The 19,756-nt window shown below is 39.3% G+C and overlaps 1 protein-coding gene across 1 annotated transcript; it reads left to right on the forward strand.

Moving 5' to 3' along the window:
* Positions 1-437: 437 nt before the first annotated feature.
* LOC124219967 (tigger transposable element-derived protein 6-like) lies at positions 438-1,016 on the forward strand. Its single transcript, XM_046628259.1, has one exon. The coding sequence runs from the start codon at positions 438-440 to the stop codon at positions 1,014-1,016; it is 579 nt and encodes a 192-aa protein (XP_046484215.1).
* The last annotated feature ends 18,740 nt before the right edge of the window (positions 1,017-19,756 follow it).

Genomic DNA, 19,756 nt, shown 5'->3' on the forward strand with positions numbered 1-19,756 from the left:
CAAGATTTTTCACCCGATAACATCTTCAATGCTGATGAAGCGAGTTATTCTACAAGTGTCTTCCCGTTAAAACTTTTACGCTCAAAGGTCAGCCTTGCCATGGTGGTAAATTGAGCAAGGATAGGATCACTGTGCTTGTGTGTACAAATATGTCTGGAACTGAAAAACTGCCACTTCTCTTAGTTGGTAAATCAAAAAATCCACGATGCTTCAAAGGTATAAAAAATTTGCCTGTTAGTTGTCAAAACAATGAAAAGACCTGGACGACAACAAATTCATTTGCAGATTGGTTGAAAAAAGTAAACGCCGATATGAAGGCCCAAAAAAGGAAAATTGTTTTGTTTGTTGATAGTTGCACAGCTCATAATAATATGCCCGAATTAGACTACGTGAAATTATTGTATTTACCTGCCAATACTACAAGTAAATTATAGCCAATGGGTCAAGGTGTTATCAACAACTTTAAAGTTTACTATAGAAAAGAAGTCGTGCAATTCGTACTTAAATCTATAGAAGAGAATAAAATCCCTGAAATTAACATCCTCCAGGCTATGAGATTTGCGAAAAAACCTTGGTTTAATGTAAGCAAAATCACCATTGGTAACTGCTTGAAAAAAGCTGGATTCAAAGTGACGGAAGTATCGGAACCTGAAGGCTTACGCGAGGAAGAAGAAAACTGTGAAACACTTGCAGAATGGAACCAGATTACCGCTTGTAGTAGCAACGAAAATGAACAGCAACCCACTTTTGAGGGTTTTGTGCAAATGGAAGATGATGTTCTTGTATCGGAAGAGCTCACTGACGACGACATTGTTTCTGGGTGTTCTTTGGTGATAGAAGAAGATGAAGAGGGTTGTGAAACTTGTGAAGAAACTTCAGACAGAGTGTCAAAGCGTGACGCAGAAAAAGCTTTAGAAACCTTACATAAATATTTTGAGCTATCAAATATTGATAATCCTGATAAATTTGATCAGATTTATGCTATAGAGAATACCTTCAAACAACTAACATTCTAATACAAACCAATATAACTGATTTGTTTACGCCATAAAATTTGTTTTTTTTTTTTTAAATAAAAATTGTGACTGACACTATAATGCAAAGCAGTGTACAGACATAAATGTATAACATATAAAAAACGGATTTCTTTTCTTTTAATAACATTTCCACCTCTTTATATAAAAAATGCTACATTTCGACCTCTCATAGTGGGACCCTCTATAAATAAGACAACTGTCACCTTAACCTGCCTATTTGGGAAACTGGGTAAATGAGAAGCCTCTATAAGTGATAAAAAAATTTAGGTCCCTTCAGATTCCACTTATCCAGGTTTCGCTGTAATATGTAGTTTACGTTTATTGGGTTATGTCATGCTCTGATGTTTGATGATAGTCCGGTGCCTAAAAGCAAAATGGATTTTGAACAAATATATCTCTGAACCTGCAAGCAAGCATGCAAGCATTCCATCTCTGTTTAGAAAATACAAATCAGAATGTGTCTACCATTCCACAAAGAAGATTCGAGGAGTGCAGCGCTCATTTCACAAGTAAAGCTACAAATACACTGTGCTTGTTTTCGTGATTTTAACGTGCTGGATTGCTTATGCGCCATTGACAAAACATATCAATTAAGCAATCCGGCACGTAAAAATCACGAAAACAAACACCATGTGTAATTAATAAATATTATGTAATAAATTGATATTAAAAATAATAAATATTTATTCATGAGTTGTGCTACAGAAAAAAAACAGCACGTTTCTTTTTCCACAGATTTCCTATAAAAAATCAAGTACTCCTACAGAAATGGCTCGTGGCTAGAGGAAAGGAGAATTATGTACCCAATGAAACAAGTCTGCTTTGATCGAATCATTTTTTTTGAGATGTGGCAGCCTTGGAAGATGAAAATGATGGATTTTTGAAAACCAATTTTGACCCATACATCGATGGCAATGAACTCAAATACCATATTTTAATGCATTTGATATAGGCATTAGATGATTATGTACAATTCAACGATCAATCGATATTTTCTATACATCAAACTATTAATCCTTCAATTTAATTGTAAATCACTCTGTAATGTATGTATAGAATGTACAATTAATATCTCAATCCATTTATACATATTTTTTAATATCTCAATCAATTTATACATTATTTAAATCATAATTGTAAATACATAAATCAAATTTGAGATACACAATATTTTGCATTATCATCGGATAACTACATCGTATTCTTTAAATTGTGTTTATTGTTTATTAAAAATAACCCTATTCCATTACGTTTTCAATATATTTTTTTCAATCCAAGACAGTTAAATAGTCAATTTACGATATCATTACATATTTCAGATATTGCCATTATGTCTACGCCCCTAAATTTCCCGCAGCATGCATCAAATTATTCGAAATTGCCGCCATAACGTGGCACTAATCTACAAGCAAATGGCATCTCAGATATGACTGAAAAGCATAGCGTACCCTATCCAGTATATAATAGAGATCAGTGAACGCGTCCTCAGACGGTTCGCCCATCCCCACCCTAAAAACTGGCCTCAGGCGCTGCGCTGGTGCGGCGTTATTCGTAAACCGAATACGGAGGTGCTTGGATCGGCCGGTGATCGCGGCGTGTAGCAAAAAAGGTAAGAAGCTGTTATTAATCTTAGGACTAGCTGGGAGAAGTAGATTTATCATTAAATAACGCTGGTAAGTACAGCTATATATTTTTACAAATATGGTGGTATTGTCTTGATACATCAAGCATTCTTGGTTGAAAAAATAATGTGTTTGCAACTCAAATTCTGTCTTTACTATCTTCTTTTTTCTTCCTTCTTTCCTTTCTTTTTCTCTAAACAAAACAATGTACCATAAAAATATGGAATAGTTTATTGTTTATTATATAACGTTGATGCATGTTTTGAAACTGTTTTTAAACGTTAATTATATGTGCCAAGTTTACTTCAATACGTATATTATAAGTCAATCATATTAGTCCTTGTCGAAGTTCAGGAAAACTTCATGTTAATTATCCCATGTGATCATGCGGTTATTACTAACTTTTGCTCTCTATTGTTTGAAATAGAATTCGCGTTTATTATATTTTTAGATTGCGTTCAACATACCTACAACATACATATGAAGTGGCATCTCACAAAGTAACAAAGTATAGTAATACAGCCACGTAAATAATTCTGTGCAATTGAAATCATCGAAATGTTATTCTGACAATATTTTTTTTCCCCTTCGATTGCAAATAACGATTATTATCCATCACAAGAAGACGGTCATGTTACCGATTTCGTTCGATCTTACTTACAATTAGTGAGACAATAGAGACGATCTGTAACAATGAAGCTTTTACACGAGTAAGTGCAACAATATAATAAAGGCTTATTAATAATTATGTATTCGATTCGAAATTATATTTTTGTGTTTATCTTCTTGGATTCGGGCAAAATAAATATTAAAAAGTGATTTATACCCGAATAGTTATGTTAACAATAATAAAAACAGCGGTCTTCTACCCATTAAACGTATAATATAATACGCAGGACATTCGTAACGAACATCTCTTCCATCGGACTTGACTTTGATCTTTACCGATAAACGCATAATATGCTGATGACTTACGTTAAGGAAGTTAACTACCGAGCTCGCGCGGGAACTTTGGCTTCCCACGCGACTTAAGCCAGGCGGCCAAGGGGAAGAGTGGGCGGAACTTAAGTCTATGCCCCTCGCGTGCTATGGCCCCCCACTTTGCACTCCGTTGGGACCAGGCTACTTACGGGCGGGGTACGGTTAATTCGGTGAAAATAAGACACTTTTTCAAACATTTTTTTACAAGGTACGGGCAATATATTTAAATATAATTATTACAGTATTGTACAGTAATCTTTCAAGGATATTTTCTGGAAATTTCAGCGAAAAATATTAAAAACTAAGCCGTTGGAGCCGCCCAAAAATCGCGAGGGGGATGGAGAGGGTGGTGCGACGATGTAGAAGGTAAGCGCTGCTTCTATCCCCGCGATTAAATTTCGAACATAATTGCGAAAAGGCTTGCCAAGTAACGGATAGCCGTTTTGGATGTGCGTTGTAAAAAAGTACTCGAAATTCTTTTGCCGATTATTTTGCTTGATGACCATAGCTTGACTGCGCCTAATAGAGTAAAGTAAGATTCAAGTCCTTGAGAAAGTTGAGTAAAGTCACGGGTTTTAATTAAGTCTCTCTCGTTTTTGAAACTAAGTACAGCCGAATTCCGCTGTACCGGGTCGAGCCGCGTTATCGGGTTTTCAGGGTCACCTCTCGCGTAGGTCGCGGAGTGCCAAATCAGAGTGCTCGAATTAGCGAATAACGTTTTCGAAGTTTTTGAGAAGGTTTGATTTCGGATGCGTTGCGATAGTTGAGTTGCCGCTTATTTAAAATTGTGTCTAATTGAGGTAACATTTAGTTGCGCTTGTGCTTAGTTAGGTTGCCGTTCATTTAAGATAGTGTTTAGTAGAGTTAAGGTGATGTATAGTCAAAATTGCAGTTGCGTTGAGTAGCGGTTGAGACGAGAATTTCGTGTATTGAGTTTTGGGTGCGTCTGAAGTAAAGTGGCGTTTAGGGATCTGTTTGGTTGAAATAAGCTTTAGGTTAAGTGAAGTTGTCACGTTTGAATGTAAGGCAGCTCGAGGTAGCGTCGAAGCTCCGAGTCGGGTAAGATATCGGGTGAGATTGAGGACGCCGTCTGTTCGGTAGCCCGACGGCGCATCGTCGAGAAAGTAGTTTCAGTTTCGGTTTCGAACAATTATCGCTATTGAGGAAAAATTGCAAATTTGCGAATTGAGAGTAGCGCAGGGAGATTTTGTAATTGTTGAGTGAAATTTTAGTTAGGGAGCCGCGAGCTCAGTAAAGTAAGGAATAGCGTAGGTTACGTGTAATTTTCTGTTTATTTTTAGAATCGCGCCAAGTGACTTTGGAATTATTTTTTTTTGGTTTTGTATCACCGTGTTAGTACAGGTATACAAATAATATTCTGGTTCTGAAAAACGGCGCCCTTTTTTCTTTTTGGGTGAGGCTGGTACACTCTCGAATTTTCTTGCTGGTGTTACGTGGGGGTGAGGGTGTACTGAGCGGTGGTAGTTAATGATTAATTGAATAATCAAGCTCCCACGTAACGACAATGAATAATTATTAAAACTAAGAAAAGACCTACCTTTCGATAAGCCAGTAATTTGTAGGATCGTGTTGCCATAGTCCTGTACAGGTCTGTGAGGTTTTTTTAAATTGATGAGGCAATTTTATAATAATAAAAATGATAAAAAGGTCGTTCAAAATAAATGGTTTAATATGATTTAAGGGAGCTTTCCAGTGTGAAATTTTCAAAAAATCGATTTTTTTTTTTTTGCTTTATCGAATAGTATACACTCTTCCGAATATTTCCTGAAATTTTCATGCCGAAATTCAGATTATTTCGGTTACTGTACAGCATTTTTTGGAAGAAGGCAACGGAGCGCTACAGCTGCCGCGTCGGCCGTCTGCCCGTGCGGCCGTTATTTCTATTGTCTCGTTCCTACCTGCACATACATGAACTTGGCTCGCCAATTGTCGAAAATGTGAATTCGGACTATTGCATAATTTGCCGTTAATTAGCCGTAAATTAGTCGCGCGACTTATTTTTTTGTCGCACTCAATTTTCAAAAAAAAAGCCGATGGCGTGCTAAATTCTTGAAAATCAATCAATCACTGTGTGTGGCAACTAGCTCCAAAGCACGTATTCTGCGGCAAGCAGATAGTAGAAATCGCTACGCAGTGTGCTGTGTGTACCTTCAATGAAGGTCACGACCCAATTTCAAAAATTTTGGAGACGATGGGATGCACGATAGGGCCGAGCGCCGCAGATTTCGCCGCTAAGTACAAGAATGCGCGCATCACCCAAGCAAACGGCCGGGCGTCCCTGGATAGCAAAGAGGCGAGGACAGCTCGTCGGACTGAACAATCCATTGAGCACGATCTTTTCGAAGAAGCAGAAGAGATATTGTATGGACCTGGCATCGCTGATTGACCGTAAGTAAACGATTTACCTAAAATTTCCTCACTTGAAACTTTGAACGCGTTTTTCTCGAAACAGCATTTTTCAAAACGGTGTCCAACTTGGAGGGCAGAGTTTTAAAGCTATCGAGTTGAATTTTTTACACAATATTCTTAACGTCATCGTTTATCGTGCTATGGAAGCTTTTTTTTTTTTTTTGACATCTTCCTATTTTTTTGTAAAAAAAACTGCCAAAAAAAATGCTAAAATCGATACTTTTTGTTCAAACCGGCGCCATTTTTGCAAAAAAAAAAAAAAAAGCCTCCATAGCACGAAAGCCAATTATATACCGATCAATAATCTTTTTGTGTTTTTTGTTTCACATCAAAATTGTGACCCCCAACGTGGACACCACATCCAAGTGCATTTTCTGCAACAATTGTTTCATCATTTTTATAGATATTAATTAATAAATAAATCGATCTTCAAAAAATTGTTTTGTATTCTTCAATACCCAATTAATATACAAAAAAAAAAACCAGACCGATTAGATTATTTTTTCCTTAAAAAAAAAATCGCGAAAAACAGCGATTTTTCGGGCTGTCACACTGAAAAGCTCCCTTAACTGGTAAAAGATGAAGTATATTCTCTTTCGATTTGGTGATTGAAATGTCTGGTAACAATCAGTGGTGATAATGATATAAGAGCCGAAAGTAACAATTTATAAAGTGTTCAAGTTTATAAAAATCGTGTGTTATTCTATTCTGAAGGATATTATTGTTTGGTACCAGGAACATCTACTCTGAACGATGGTTAACTAGCTGGTCGTGATTATTCGATATTGTATCTCTCTTTTTAGATTATCTTAAATCAATTATATATCCTATTGTTAAGTCTCGTTGGTAAATTCTTGGAATACTATAAAAGTATGATTTAATTGGGGGTAGTAAAGCTAGCCACCAATTCTAGACTTGCTTTTAAATAAATATTACTGAAGTAAATTTTGATTATAAAGGTGAAACAAGAATTCGTTCAATTTCGAAGATTAACACTCGGATTGACTTAGCTTTAGGTGAATCGGTCGACGAGATTGAGAGCCGTCGGTTCGTGTCGGTCTGTGTTGGTAGAATTCTGGACCAGGGCCTCACCTCAAGTTTGGAAGAGTTGATCAATCGAACGATGTTGAACGTCGGTCACTTAGTCTTATTATCGAAAGCTTGAAAGTGTCTATTTTCTGATTTTGATGTAAGTTAAAAATGATGGCATCGATTATTTATTAAAAACGATAGTGTAATTATTATTATTATCACTTAAAATTACCTGATTCGGTTGAATCAGGGCCGAACTCAATTTAATTATGGAAAATGGAATGGCATAAAAATGTCTATTCTCGAAATGATGAGATTTAGTAAAGCACAGAAAAGATGGAAACCTAGAAGATAGTGAGTCTCTTGCAATTAACAGAATAACTGAATGCTCGAATTTGACGAATTAGTGCGAGACTTTAAGTCGGTCACAACTAAGATTTTCCAAACGCTACTCTTGCTCGAGAAGGGCTAATACGGGTTGAGGTCCACGCACTTCGCGACTTGACAGACGAAAGACGCGGCTTCTTGGGCCCGAGGGTCCAAGGAGCTGCAGTTGTAATAAGTTACAACGGTAATTAGCCAATTTGGTGCGAGGGCGACCTCCTGGCGCCCAAATCCAGATGGTCAGCGTTACTTCTCGCTCTTCGACGGTGTTCCGACGATTCTCAATCTCGTCGGTGACACATTGAAGATATGAACAAAAGATATTTACATGCAATGTTCACACATTCATTCATACATCCTAATAAGTGATCTATTTTAATTTGGTGGTTCCAAAGGTAGTTGTTTATCATAGTTATTGATTATAGTTTTAACTTAAAAAGAGGGATAGTTCCAGGCTGAGCGTTACTGATGCTAATTCAGCAGTCTCCTATCTCAGTTCTTGGTACCAGTTAAATAGAAGAAAGTTGAACCTTATACTAGGGATCATTGTTGGTCTCTACGTGACTTTTGCCAGGAGGGGTGGAACTCGCCGTTATTAGAATACGAGATTTTGATGAAATAATATCTGTGCATTGAAGAAATTAAAGAAATGAAATGAAATGAAATTTTGAAAAAAGTACGCCAAGGCGGTACGTCAGGGCGTAATACTGGTGAATAATTTCGTTACGAAAGATCTCGATTAGTTTTAATTGTTCTCTCAAGACCTTGTGTACGAATCGTTCTCGGCCCAGAGGTACAGCTTTAGGAGCTTCTGGAATGTTCAAGAGACCGGTGTTTTGTGAGTGTGTAAATGAGACTCAGAAAAGCCCAACAAAACGAAACGTTCTCGTGTTCTCAAGAACGGGTTAACTGCTCGTCCACAAGCAACGCTGGAAAGGAAAAACTTATAACTAGGGTACAACAACATTACAGGCATAAAAACCCAAGCATTATTAGTAAAAGAATGAAATAAGCAAAAAGCAGCGGAAGTTGTTCACAAGACACCAATCACAACGTGCACTATACTAGAAAACAGAAATGGTAGAAATAAGAAAGAAAAACTTTCCAAGTTTGTGTTTTGTATCGGTTTGAATCGCGTGAGTTAACTGTGCGTAGCCGGAACTCGATGAGAACTGAACTCTCTGGCCGAGTGGCGCTCTTTATATACTTGACGGGTAAGTCTCGAAGTTTCGGCTTGGCCGTCGGTGTGGAAGATTTCGGAAGGTTCAAGGAGGCGAGTTTGCTCATCTATTCTCGAACTTGAACGTTCAAGACAAACATCGAAGTGACAGCTGAGATAAAGATGCAGATGCGTTTTTGATGTGTTTAATGGATAATCGTGATTGTTTCCTAGTTTTTTCGCTATGGAAAACCGCTGTATTGTCTCGAGTGTTCTTGATGGATTTAGTGTAAGAATATGTAAGTGAGATCTCGAAGGTTCGAGTAAGCTCTTCGAGCTGTATGTGTTTTTATTTTTCTCTCTTCTTTTTCCTTCTCGTATTTTCGTTTTTGGTCTAGGTTTTTTCAGATGCTTTTTTGTGACACACCGCTAATGTGAAATATAAGATTTTATTTTACTTCTTTTGTTAAATAGCGTGTGGTTTTCGAATGTCTCTTTTTCTCCAAAAGTTACCCCTCCCCTCTCCGCGGTACTGAGCTACCGAGCATATTCCCGAAGTATAACGCATTAACGATTTCGAGGCGTGTTGATCACGCCAGGCGCCCAACAGGATTTCGCGATATTGTTTTTAGATCCAGGGTAGATCGTAAACGCCAAATTATTGTGCAGGCGGTAAGTTCTCGGTCATTTTGTCCGAGTGGCCGAGGTGCGGAAAAAATCCACGTCACAATACATATTACACGAACCCAGCCGACTACACGGGAAGCTTTTTTTATTACTTGTGATGTTGGATTTATTCGGCGCTAGAAATTGGTAGATTCTTTTGTATTCTCAAACCTATATTATCCATAAAATACAGAACGCCATAATAGACTTTCAAAACTTGTTTAATTAAAGATTCAAGAACCTAATCCGATCCTTGCAGACTTGGAATCGATTCTAGAAAAAATCGATTAGTAAAGTATGAATACAAAGGATCTATTTTCTCGACCCAAAAGATCGATTTTTGAGGGGATCGATCTAGAATGGTGCATCCCTACTAAATACATGGCCATCAATAACCCAGGTCTCACCACATGGAAGTTGCTGCGATGAAGTAACCCACCCTATCCCGTCCCAACCTCCCAACCATGCCAGAAAAAATTAAAAGTATTACATACATCGATAGATATTCAAGAGAAAATGAGTAAATCTGAAAAATTGAGTTAGACATGCAGGCGTATACTAGAAATCAATAGATAAGGCGTATTGAAAAATCAGCAAAATCTGTAGTGCAAAACATAATCAAAAGTAATGGCGCGTCAATAAATAAGATATATACATGCGATCGCGTTGAATACCATACTTTTCTCTCTCCGTTATGACGTTTCTTTGGTATATCAAGTAATTATTATGGAAATAAAACGAATCTTCAAAATAAACTGTTTCAATGAATATTATGGAATGAAAGATGGAAACATTCAGCAAACGAATATGAAAGATCAGTATTCAGAAATTCATGCATTTCTGAACTTGAAAACATAAAGTATGAAAACACATTGTATCCGTGAAAAATTTCGAATGGGCTGTAACTAAAAAGTGGAAATTTAACAAGTAGGATATACGTGCGAGGGTTGATTTGTGATACAAAAAATTAAAAAATGGCCTACCCACAAAGAAAACAATCTGTTTAGTCGTTTGACCAGAGTTCTTCTCTAACTCCAATCGGGATAGGGTGAGTGAGTGAGAGGGTGAATAAATAAATAACAGGATTTCGCGGAAAAGACAAGACGCTTGCTAGAGGGTCAAGCTGAAGCAAGACGAATGTTTATTAACTGCATATCAGATTATCATAATACAGGATAATACGGTCGCTAGTGCGTTCCTTGTCAACTAGATTGAATGATCATTCAATAATCTTGAGCCAACTTATCAAAACTCATATAAGTAAACCATAAACCGCAACTTTCAACGCTAACGTGAAAATGTGTAAGGAAGAGCGTCAGGGTGGCCCATTGCCGTGCAAGCAGCGGTCCCGACGTTTCGGGAATCCAACGCTCGGGCGACAATATATCGTCGCGGCGACGCTCGCCCCGGAGACGGGCACCTCCGGTCACCGGAGGGTGAACCGCGTTTCCCCAGACCAATCTCAATCACATAAATCTTAAACTACGCAAAATAAAATAATTGACGCGCGCGGTGAGGGAAAGCCTAACACGTCCTACCTATGCAAGCGCTCGAGACTAACTAACTCGCGCTGCGCTAAAATTGGCCAAGCGAACGTACGTGACAGCCGCTTCGAGTCTCGGCCCGCAAATTTCTGGCGTGGACAATAAGTACGCATTTTGAATCACTATAACGTTGAACTGATTGTAATGTAGAATCAGAAAGTAAATCTGTTGATGTGACCCTTTTTTCACCTTATACGTGGTGAATAGGTACAGAATACGAATATAACAAGAAACTGAAATATTTGTGTCATAAATTTGGAAACTAACATAATAATAATAAAGTTGCGCGAACACAATCCTTAAATCAAGAATTAAAATGAGTAGTGTATATATTAGAGTTCTAATCCAAAGATGGCGGCGCTCCCCCCTAGCCGCCCCGCCGCCCCCCCCAATTCGCAGCGCTATCCCCCCCCCCCCCCCAAATCCGCGGCGCTGCCCCCCCTCCTGAATCCGCGGCGCTGCCCCCCCCCTAAATCCGCGGCATCACCCCCCCCTCCTCCACCCCCCAAAATCCGCGGCGCGTTGCGGTTTGCCGCAAGATGGCTATTTTCATAGGATTTGGCACACACAAACACACACACACACGCGCGCGCGCGCACACACACACACACACACACACACACACACAAAATAATTCCTGTCGAGACTTGTTTGGCGCCGGAAAGCCGCACATAAAGCGGATAGGGTGAAAACCCGCGAGATCTATTGAAAAAATTCCAGGAAATGACCCCTGAAGGAAGGTTTAAAACGGCGTTTTGAATGCTTTTAACAATTTTTTTATTTAACATCAATTACATTTAGTTTTCTTATTCTATTGTGAATTATCTTATTCTAAATTTTAACGAGTAAAATTATACATATTATTTTCAATATCCATATTGATTAAACATATTATTATTCCAAGATTGACTTATACCAATTTTTTTACAGTACCACTATTCGGATTATATTCAACAATGCGGTCATGCAAGATCATGCAGTAGGCAAAAGTGTGTGGTGGGAACGTAATGCTAGAGTCAAATTCCAATCGAATGTCCACAGGTCCAGTTTTCAATGTTTCGTTCTGCGTGGAGCAAGCGATGATGACAAGGGGAGCTTGGTTTATAAATTCACGCTTCGATAGCAAAGGCTCAGCTTCTTTGTTACAGTAGGTCATTTGAAACCGAACATACATATCATGGAGAATGGTGTATTGATTATTGTATATATCAAGATTCATATTTCCGTGGGGATAGCACTGTGACATGAGGAAGAGTCTTACATCTCTGATCCGACAATGATCAAATACGCCAGCATTTTTCAGCGGCTCGTTTCTCCTTGCAGTTTGAAATCCTAGAACGACATATCTCGGCTTTTCAAGCTGCGTCGATGTCTTGACTGACCATATATGCCGCGTTGTTGATGGGAGCATCGGATACACGTACGTTTCCCAAGAACGAAAACTCATGAATATGGCAGGATCCTTGGCGATGTAGTTGAGTAGCTGGATTTTCGGTTTATCTGCCAGTTTGATGTAGGGCAACAACCACTCGATTTTATTCAGGGTGATTTTAAAGTTTTCCGTGTGCAAGGCCTAAATCACGGCATTCAAATCAGTGTTGGAACGTGTGAGAATTAACTCGTGTTTAGCGTTGACGATGACTCGACGATAATTTCCGGCGAAGCCTAGCACATAATTTAACGGTGAAACAACATCGAAATTTCCAGCAGCATCGGTTAGTTCCTTATCCCCACTCAACCACCCGGTATTCTCCGTACTATATTGCTGGCCTGGAGTCAAGGATACGTAACCCTTCATAGTGCTGGTAATGCCATCATTTTGATTCCGATCAATCTCTACACCGTTCAACTCATAGCGAACTTCCTCAAACAAATGACAAACGGGCATATTGGTCAATTTCGTAACCGTCACCGCAGCCACACCATCATCCTTTGAGATTTTTCCATGAATGTGTAGAGAGCTTTTACTGGGCAGTAGACACAAGTCTTGATGTTGAACAACAATATGGACCTCATCGTTGTTCTGGAAGGTGGATGATGCAAACGGCTGATGAGCATGAATCTCAGAGTGCGCGATCGATTCGTCGAATACCACAGGTTTGTGTATTCTTATTATTTCTTCCATGGTAACAGACACAGGATGCAGCGAACAGGAATTCTTATTTTCCAAAATTTCCACGTGATCGAAGACCCAGGCTCTGGAGAAACTGAACGTTCAGAGGTGTCAGTCTCGCAGGCGGTGTAAACGTTGTCAGAGGTGTCGGGAGACTGATGATTTTTGACCATGACGTTTGAGTTTTATAACTTTTGCCCAACTTTCTCGTCTCAAACACGATTCCCATTATTTGAGTGACTTCACGTGTAAACGTACAGTAATTGTTTCGCCACGAAAATTAATCAGTTCGTCGTCTTGATCGACTATTCTCAGCTGTAAATGATGTATCGACTGTACGGCGATTAGCAGGTAAATGACGTTGGTAGGCACTTCAACAATCTTATATCCCGATGGAAAGGTTGGGAAAAATTCGTGAATCGTGTGAGCTCGAAGCTCGTGTGTGTACACCCCTGTGGTTATGCTACACTCAACGCGTAATGTATTAACCTTCAGTATGGCTACGGGTAATTCAGATTTATGAGTAACGTTTCCTGATAGCTCAACCGCCTTAAATCCCAATAAGCGGCCGATCGAATATTTGGGCTTAAAGTCTACCACATGATTGCATGTGACTTCACTGTTGAGCTCGTTGTTGTTAGCTGTCAGACTAAGGGTGATGTCTGAGGGTAGCTCCTTACGCAGAAAATTTTCAATATCCTCAATTTCATAGCTTCCCGTGGGTATCGCGATGCTCTCTCTGCTGTTTTCCGCTCGTTTCAGGTGAAATTCATTACACCTCTCATGAATATTGGGTATTGATTGAATGTCAGGAACTCAACGAGTCCGAGAACATAGTTTTTCTCTGGTGATAACTCGTTCGGGGGGAAATATTGAGCCTCTAGCACGGAGGATGTGCCTGACAGTGTTAACGTCAATGAATCCGGCATGACTAATGCTTGCTCATTGAGACACTGCTTGTTTTTTTATAGTCGTTCGCTGAAAAATTTGAGGCACAAGTGGCTGCAAATCACAGTATCATATTCTTGATACCTCTTATGATTGTATTCAACGCTACCAGCATCGAGATACCTCATCAAGTCCTTAGACGGTTTCAAATAATCGAAACCATCGAAATACACAACATGGTCACCATTTTTCTTGTACGCAACCCAATGTGTCCCTGAACCGTCTTTATCGTCAAGATTAATAATTGCGGATTCTCGCGTTTTTGGTCCTGATTTCGGCAGATCATTCCGCATGAAAACACCCCGAAAATGCGAAATTTTCATATTTTTAGCATAATTGCGTAAATCAATGTTGGTGAGAGCTCGGTGTGGCAGCTTTACCAGTATTTTGCCGGACATAAGTACAGGCCCATTCCGCTGCGGTAGGGTCGCAGGTATAATCCCTTGCTCAAAGCAATTGCCTCCATTGTTGTATTGTGCCGTTTGGCCTCGTTCGTCTGATGTTTGTTGACACTAGCTTCGTTGACAGCTTGAGCTATACCCGCAGCACCACCCGCAAGAGCCCCAGTAGCGCTTGGACCGGCCAGAATTGGAATGAAAAACGGCAGGATGCCGCCAATTTTATCAGGCATAGGTATGACGCGAGGCATACGAATATTGTTCCCAGTCCCACGCGCAGCCGCACGAGCACCCGCCAACGCCGACTCAACGGCTTTATAATCCGGTCGCATGGCGACTTTCGCTGCTGTGATGATAGATTTAGGATTTACAGTTCTCTTACGCTGTTTACTCTTCCCGCCAGTTCTGGATTTCTTCTTCGCAGCCGCTCCAAGTTTCGACTGCTTCGCAGCTAAGCCCATTCCGAGTTTAAATTTAGCTTTCATGGTGTTGGTGACTCCCCAGGCTACAACCTTTTCACCCACACTAGCGTCCTTGGCCAAGACGCGATTCCACGCCTTCTCAGCGAGGGCTTAATCGGCAAGATTTCTCGCTGCGATATCGCGATTATTTGCGTATGCAATATCGTAGTCTTTACACGCGGCATCCAGTGGATTGAACCCGAAATCTCCACGAGCCAACCTCTTGGCTAATTTCGTTCCACGTCTGCAGTACTGATACCCTGGCACATGCAATTTAACTGGGAGATGATTGATGATTTTATTTAACAAACCACCACCGCGTTTCTTCCGTGTGCCCATCCTCATAGTCGGGCAACAACCAACGTAACTTCTGTAAAAGGCGGAATTTATATACCTTCATCTCAGTTCTCGTTGTCATGCTAACGAAGTATCATGAGATTTCAAGATCAGTCCGATAAACCACCTATCACAAATTTCGATCAAATGGTTCGACGTGGTGAGAGGAGGATAAAAAAACGACATGGAAAATTGCTGCCAAATACCGTGAAAGCAATTTTTTGCGGGCCATACAATTGCGGTAAAACTAACGCTCTTCTCGCATTCATCACCCACGGCAATGGATTGCGATTCGAAAATGTCTACGTCTATTCGAAATCTCTCTTCCAGCCGAAGTATCAATTTTTGCAAAAGTTACTAGAACCCGTGCAGGGAGTGGGTTATTTCCCGTTTCGCGAAAACGATGAGGTTGTCAAACCGGAAGATGCTTGCCCCAACTCTTTCATGATTTCCGACGATGTGGCTTGTAAAAAGCAGGATGATATCAGAGCATACTTCAGCATGGGCAGGCATCGCGATATAGATAGCTTTTATCTAACAAGGAAACGTTTTCAGGTGTCCCCCTTCGATTTCGATGAAACTCTGGTATGTTATGAAGGGTCAAAATCGATGACATACGTTTTTTTTTTTATCGGCCCAAACTCATTTTAAAGGGGTGACACACCCCTCCAAAGTTGACCACCTCCCAAGATCATTTTTCTGTTTTGCATACAAGGAGAAGATTTCGATAACTAATGATAAAAGTAATAAATACCTTGTCAAAAGTGATGAAAAACACACTTCGAATATTCTCAAGAACTCTTTATTTTAAGGGTTGACTTCTATATACAAAGTTCATTTTTTACATTAGAAACAAGATGTTCATCAGAGCTCGATGAATCCAATAGCACTGTGAAGAGCATGCAAGAATACAGAATACGTGCTTTCGATTTTTTCCCAAAAACTGAATTCTTATCGACTTTTTTTCCAATATTGCGGATTATGTCTAGTATTTAGCCATGAACCATTGAATAACATTGTTTGAGGCTCGCATTCATTCTGGCATCGCTCTCTTATCATTTTACTGTTTTATCATTTTTTTCAAGAAACGTGAATATTTTCAATTTCGAGCAGACTATCAACTACTCGAAAATTCGATGTGTGTCATATGTAAACAAGTCATATCTCTACTTGAATTAATTCTATGGCACAGATATTTAAGGGGTAAGGGCTGGGAAAAAGATAAACAAAAAACAAGTAGTGATTATTAGCCATTTTGCATTGAAAAAATGAATAAAGCAATTTTTTTGTTACTTTGATTCATACACTAAATACACCTGTAAATAGTTTTGTGAATGAATTACGTTTTTATATAATACAAAATTGTTGAATATGCACATGATTCTACTTCCTCTACCGTGGCCACACCCTTTAAACAAAAACAAGTTCCAAGTTTATCTATCAATCGCTTTATGGATGATAGTCGGTACAATGATGATATTCATCAAAAAAATGCTGTAGGCAAAGTGATTTTTTACACCAAGAATATCTGATTACTGCGAGATTCGTGCAACCTTCGATTTCACAATTCGGATGAGATGACTGTCCAAATGTAGAATCGATGGGGTTATCAAATTCATCAGGTTTCTTTGCAATAAACCCGCTTTTATGCCACGCATAACGAAACAAATTATGATATCGCGGAGATGACAGTTGGTTGTGAACTAAAGACTGTGATTTCATTACATTATTCCTTAAATGTAAATTTAAATCATAATCAAGAAGAACTACGGTGTCTGAAAAATGACGAATATAATTTTTCCATTTATGGAAGCCGAAAACATCGAGAGGTTGAATTTTTCCAGTGGTTCCTTTCGGTATCAATAAAGTCGTCAACTTTTTATCTGAGGGTGTTGTCTCTTGCACAACTCTAGAACAATGCCCACGCCAAGAATCAATTAGAAGTAGACTCTTCGGTCCCACTTTTGGGATAAACACTTCTTCTAACCACATCTTGAAATGCTCTGTAATGAATCATTGTGATTAATACCGTTTGAATATAGGCAGTGCGAAACAAGAATTATTATACAAGAAGTAAGTTTTCCTGATTTGGAAGCTGTGATGAAAACATTTGGTGGTCTGAATAAATGTTGTTCAACTATAGGACCGAACGTTCCGGATGGTTCTTTTAAAACAATAAATAAAGGAGATAATAATTTTCCGTCTGCTGAAATTGTAGGCTGTATGGTATAACTGTGCGTTGTTAAAGTTACTGATTGTACTATGCACGACACTTGTTTAGTTCCTTCTTCCGTTAACGTTCGTCCAGAATGAATCTGTATTTGGAAACCACTCTGATCAGAATTATATATATTTTGTAATCCATATTCGGAAATATAAGGTTCAACTCTTCTCAAAAATTCTTCAGCACTCTTGTGTAAATATTCACTATTTTCCACTGATTTTCGCGTGACGAATTTATTGATTTTTCTGCTAGTAATGCGATAGATCTTCTTAAAGTAAAGTCACCACGTTGGCGATGCTTTAAATCGAAAATTCTTGTGACTGATAAGTCCTTGGGCCTGTAAAGCCCATCTTCGCAGCTCCGTATCATAAACAATCTAGCCTGCGTCAATGGCATTTTTCATATTCTGCAATGTATACTCTGATATGCGAGCCAATTTTTTCATGTATGTCCCGCCCTGGTTGATTTGGTGTGCACAACGACGCAATTGTCGTACTGATTTGACTTTTTCATATCTCTGACGAACCGTATCAATTGAGCGATTTTTTTTCGTCTTTGCACTTCTCCAATATTCAACAGCGCTTTTTTCATAATCAGAACTTAAAGGTTCTTCATCTGCGGAACAGCCATCTTCAGGTCCTTCGGAAGACACCTGAAAATCTGCATCTTCCACTGCGAACGTTTCAAGATTTTCATAGGGCTCTTCAAAGTCAAGAGAATTTCCCTCAATCATTTCCACACTATTATCTTCTGTTATGCTTTGTAATAAAATGTTTTCGGAGTTTGATACTATTTCACGTTCATCATTTGTTAATGGGGACTCGGGTATATTCATTACTTCAAATGCTGCCCACAGAAGTTTAATAACGTTTATTGGATTCACTTTCATTGTTAACGTGAGAAGAAATTCAATAACTGCTCGAAGTTCTGTTATCAACGTATCAACAAGCACTGAACGGTCTCACGACTTTTCATATTAAAAATATTCGAAAAATACGCGTAATCATTAAAAATAATATCTGTGCCATAGAATTAATTCAAGCAGAGATATGACTTGTTTACATATGACACACATCCAATTTTCGAGTAGTTGATAGTCTGCTTGAAATGAAAAATATTTACGTTTCTTGAAAAAAAATGATAAAACAGTAAAATGATAAGAGAGCGATGCCAGAATGAATGCGAGCCTCAAACAATGTTATTCAATGGTTCATGGCTAAATACTAGACATAATCCGCAATATTGGAAAAAAAGTCGATAAGAATTCAGTTTTTGGGAAAAAATCGAAAGCACGTATTCTGTATTCTTGCATGCTCTTCACAGTGCTGTTGGATTCATTGAGCTCTGATGAACATCTTGTTTCCAATGTAAAAAATGAACTTTGTACGTACAAGTTAATCCCTAAAATAAAGAGTTCTTGAGAATATTCGAAGTGTGTTTTTCATCACTTTTGACAAGGTATTTATTACTATTATTATTAGTTATCGAAATCTCCTCCTTGTATGCAAAACAGAAAAATGATCTTGGGAGGTGGTCAACTTTGGAGGGGTGTTTCACCCCTTTAAAATGAGTTTGGGCCGATAAAAAAAATATGCATATCATCGATTTTGACCCTCTATAACATACCAGAGTTTCATCGAAATCGGCGGGGGACACCTGAAAACGTTTCCTTGTTGGTACAGCAATTTCATTCGCGGCATTTAGTGCTATTTCCGAGGTCTCGAAGATTAGGATCGATGTTCGCTCGTAGTTGTTGAAAGCAGCTACGAGATCTTGGTAGATCTGATTGAATTTGAGATTGTAGGCGTTCACAGTGTCGCCCTTTTGGCCTGTTCTGCCAAGCTCCATTTTCAATGTGGTGGCACTTTTCTCGACAATGACGGTTGATCTTATGACTTCGAGTAAAGTTGGGATTTTACGAGGTCTCCTCTGGTTGATGGTCTTCTGAAGAGCTCCTCCCGTCTTCAAGCTGATTACCATGCTCAAAAACGGGAAACGTAGGGTTGGCATAACTACCATATCGGCGGCTTTTACTTGCATGATCCAAGCGTGTACGTCCTCGCCTGCTTTTCCTTCCAGTCTGCAATCAATCATCTTGATGGCTTGAAACGCGGGTAGGAAATCTTGGATCGCGTAGGGCTCGTCCGCTGGGCGATTTGGTTCTCCGGGGTATCTTCTGGCAGCATCGGGGCGTAGGCTGACATTGTTCAAGTAAGCTTCCGTTCGTGCATACGGGCCTGGGTCTCTTGCGTTTCGAGGAAGAAGCACGTCTCGGGGTGGCGCAGTTGCCGGTGGTTGAATTCTCGTTTGGTTTCTTTGAGCGAGTTCTACAATGTTCCTCATTATCTTCTGCTGTTGGTGTCAAGTTTCGGGATCATCCAGCAACTGGGTCACACTGAACGTCACAGTGTCCGGACGACG

This window comes from Neodiprion pinetum, chromosome 1 (genome assembly GCF_021155775.2).
Source record: "Neodiprion pinetum isolate iyNeoPine1 chromosome 1, iyNeoPine1.2, whole genome shotgun sequence".
NCBI classification, from domain to species: domain Eukaryota; kingdom Metazoa; phylum Arthropoda; class Insecta; order Hymenoptera; family Diprionidae; genus Neodiprion; species Neodiprion pinetum.

Coding starts and splice junctions, on each gene's coding strand:
- LOC124219967 (XM_046628259.1), top strand. CDS start 438: ATGGGTCAAGGTGTTATCAACAACTTTAAAGTTTACTATAGAAAAGAA.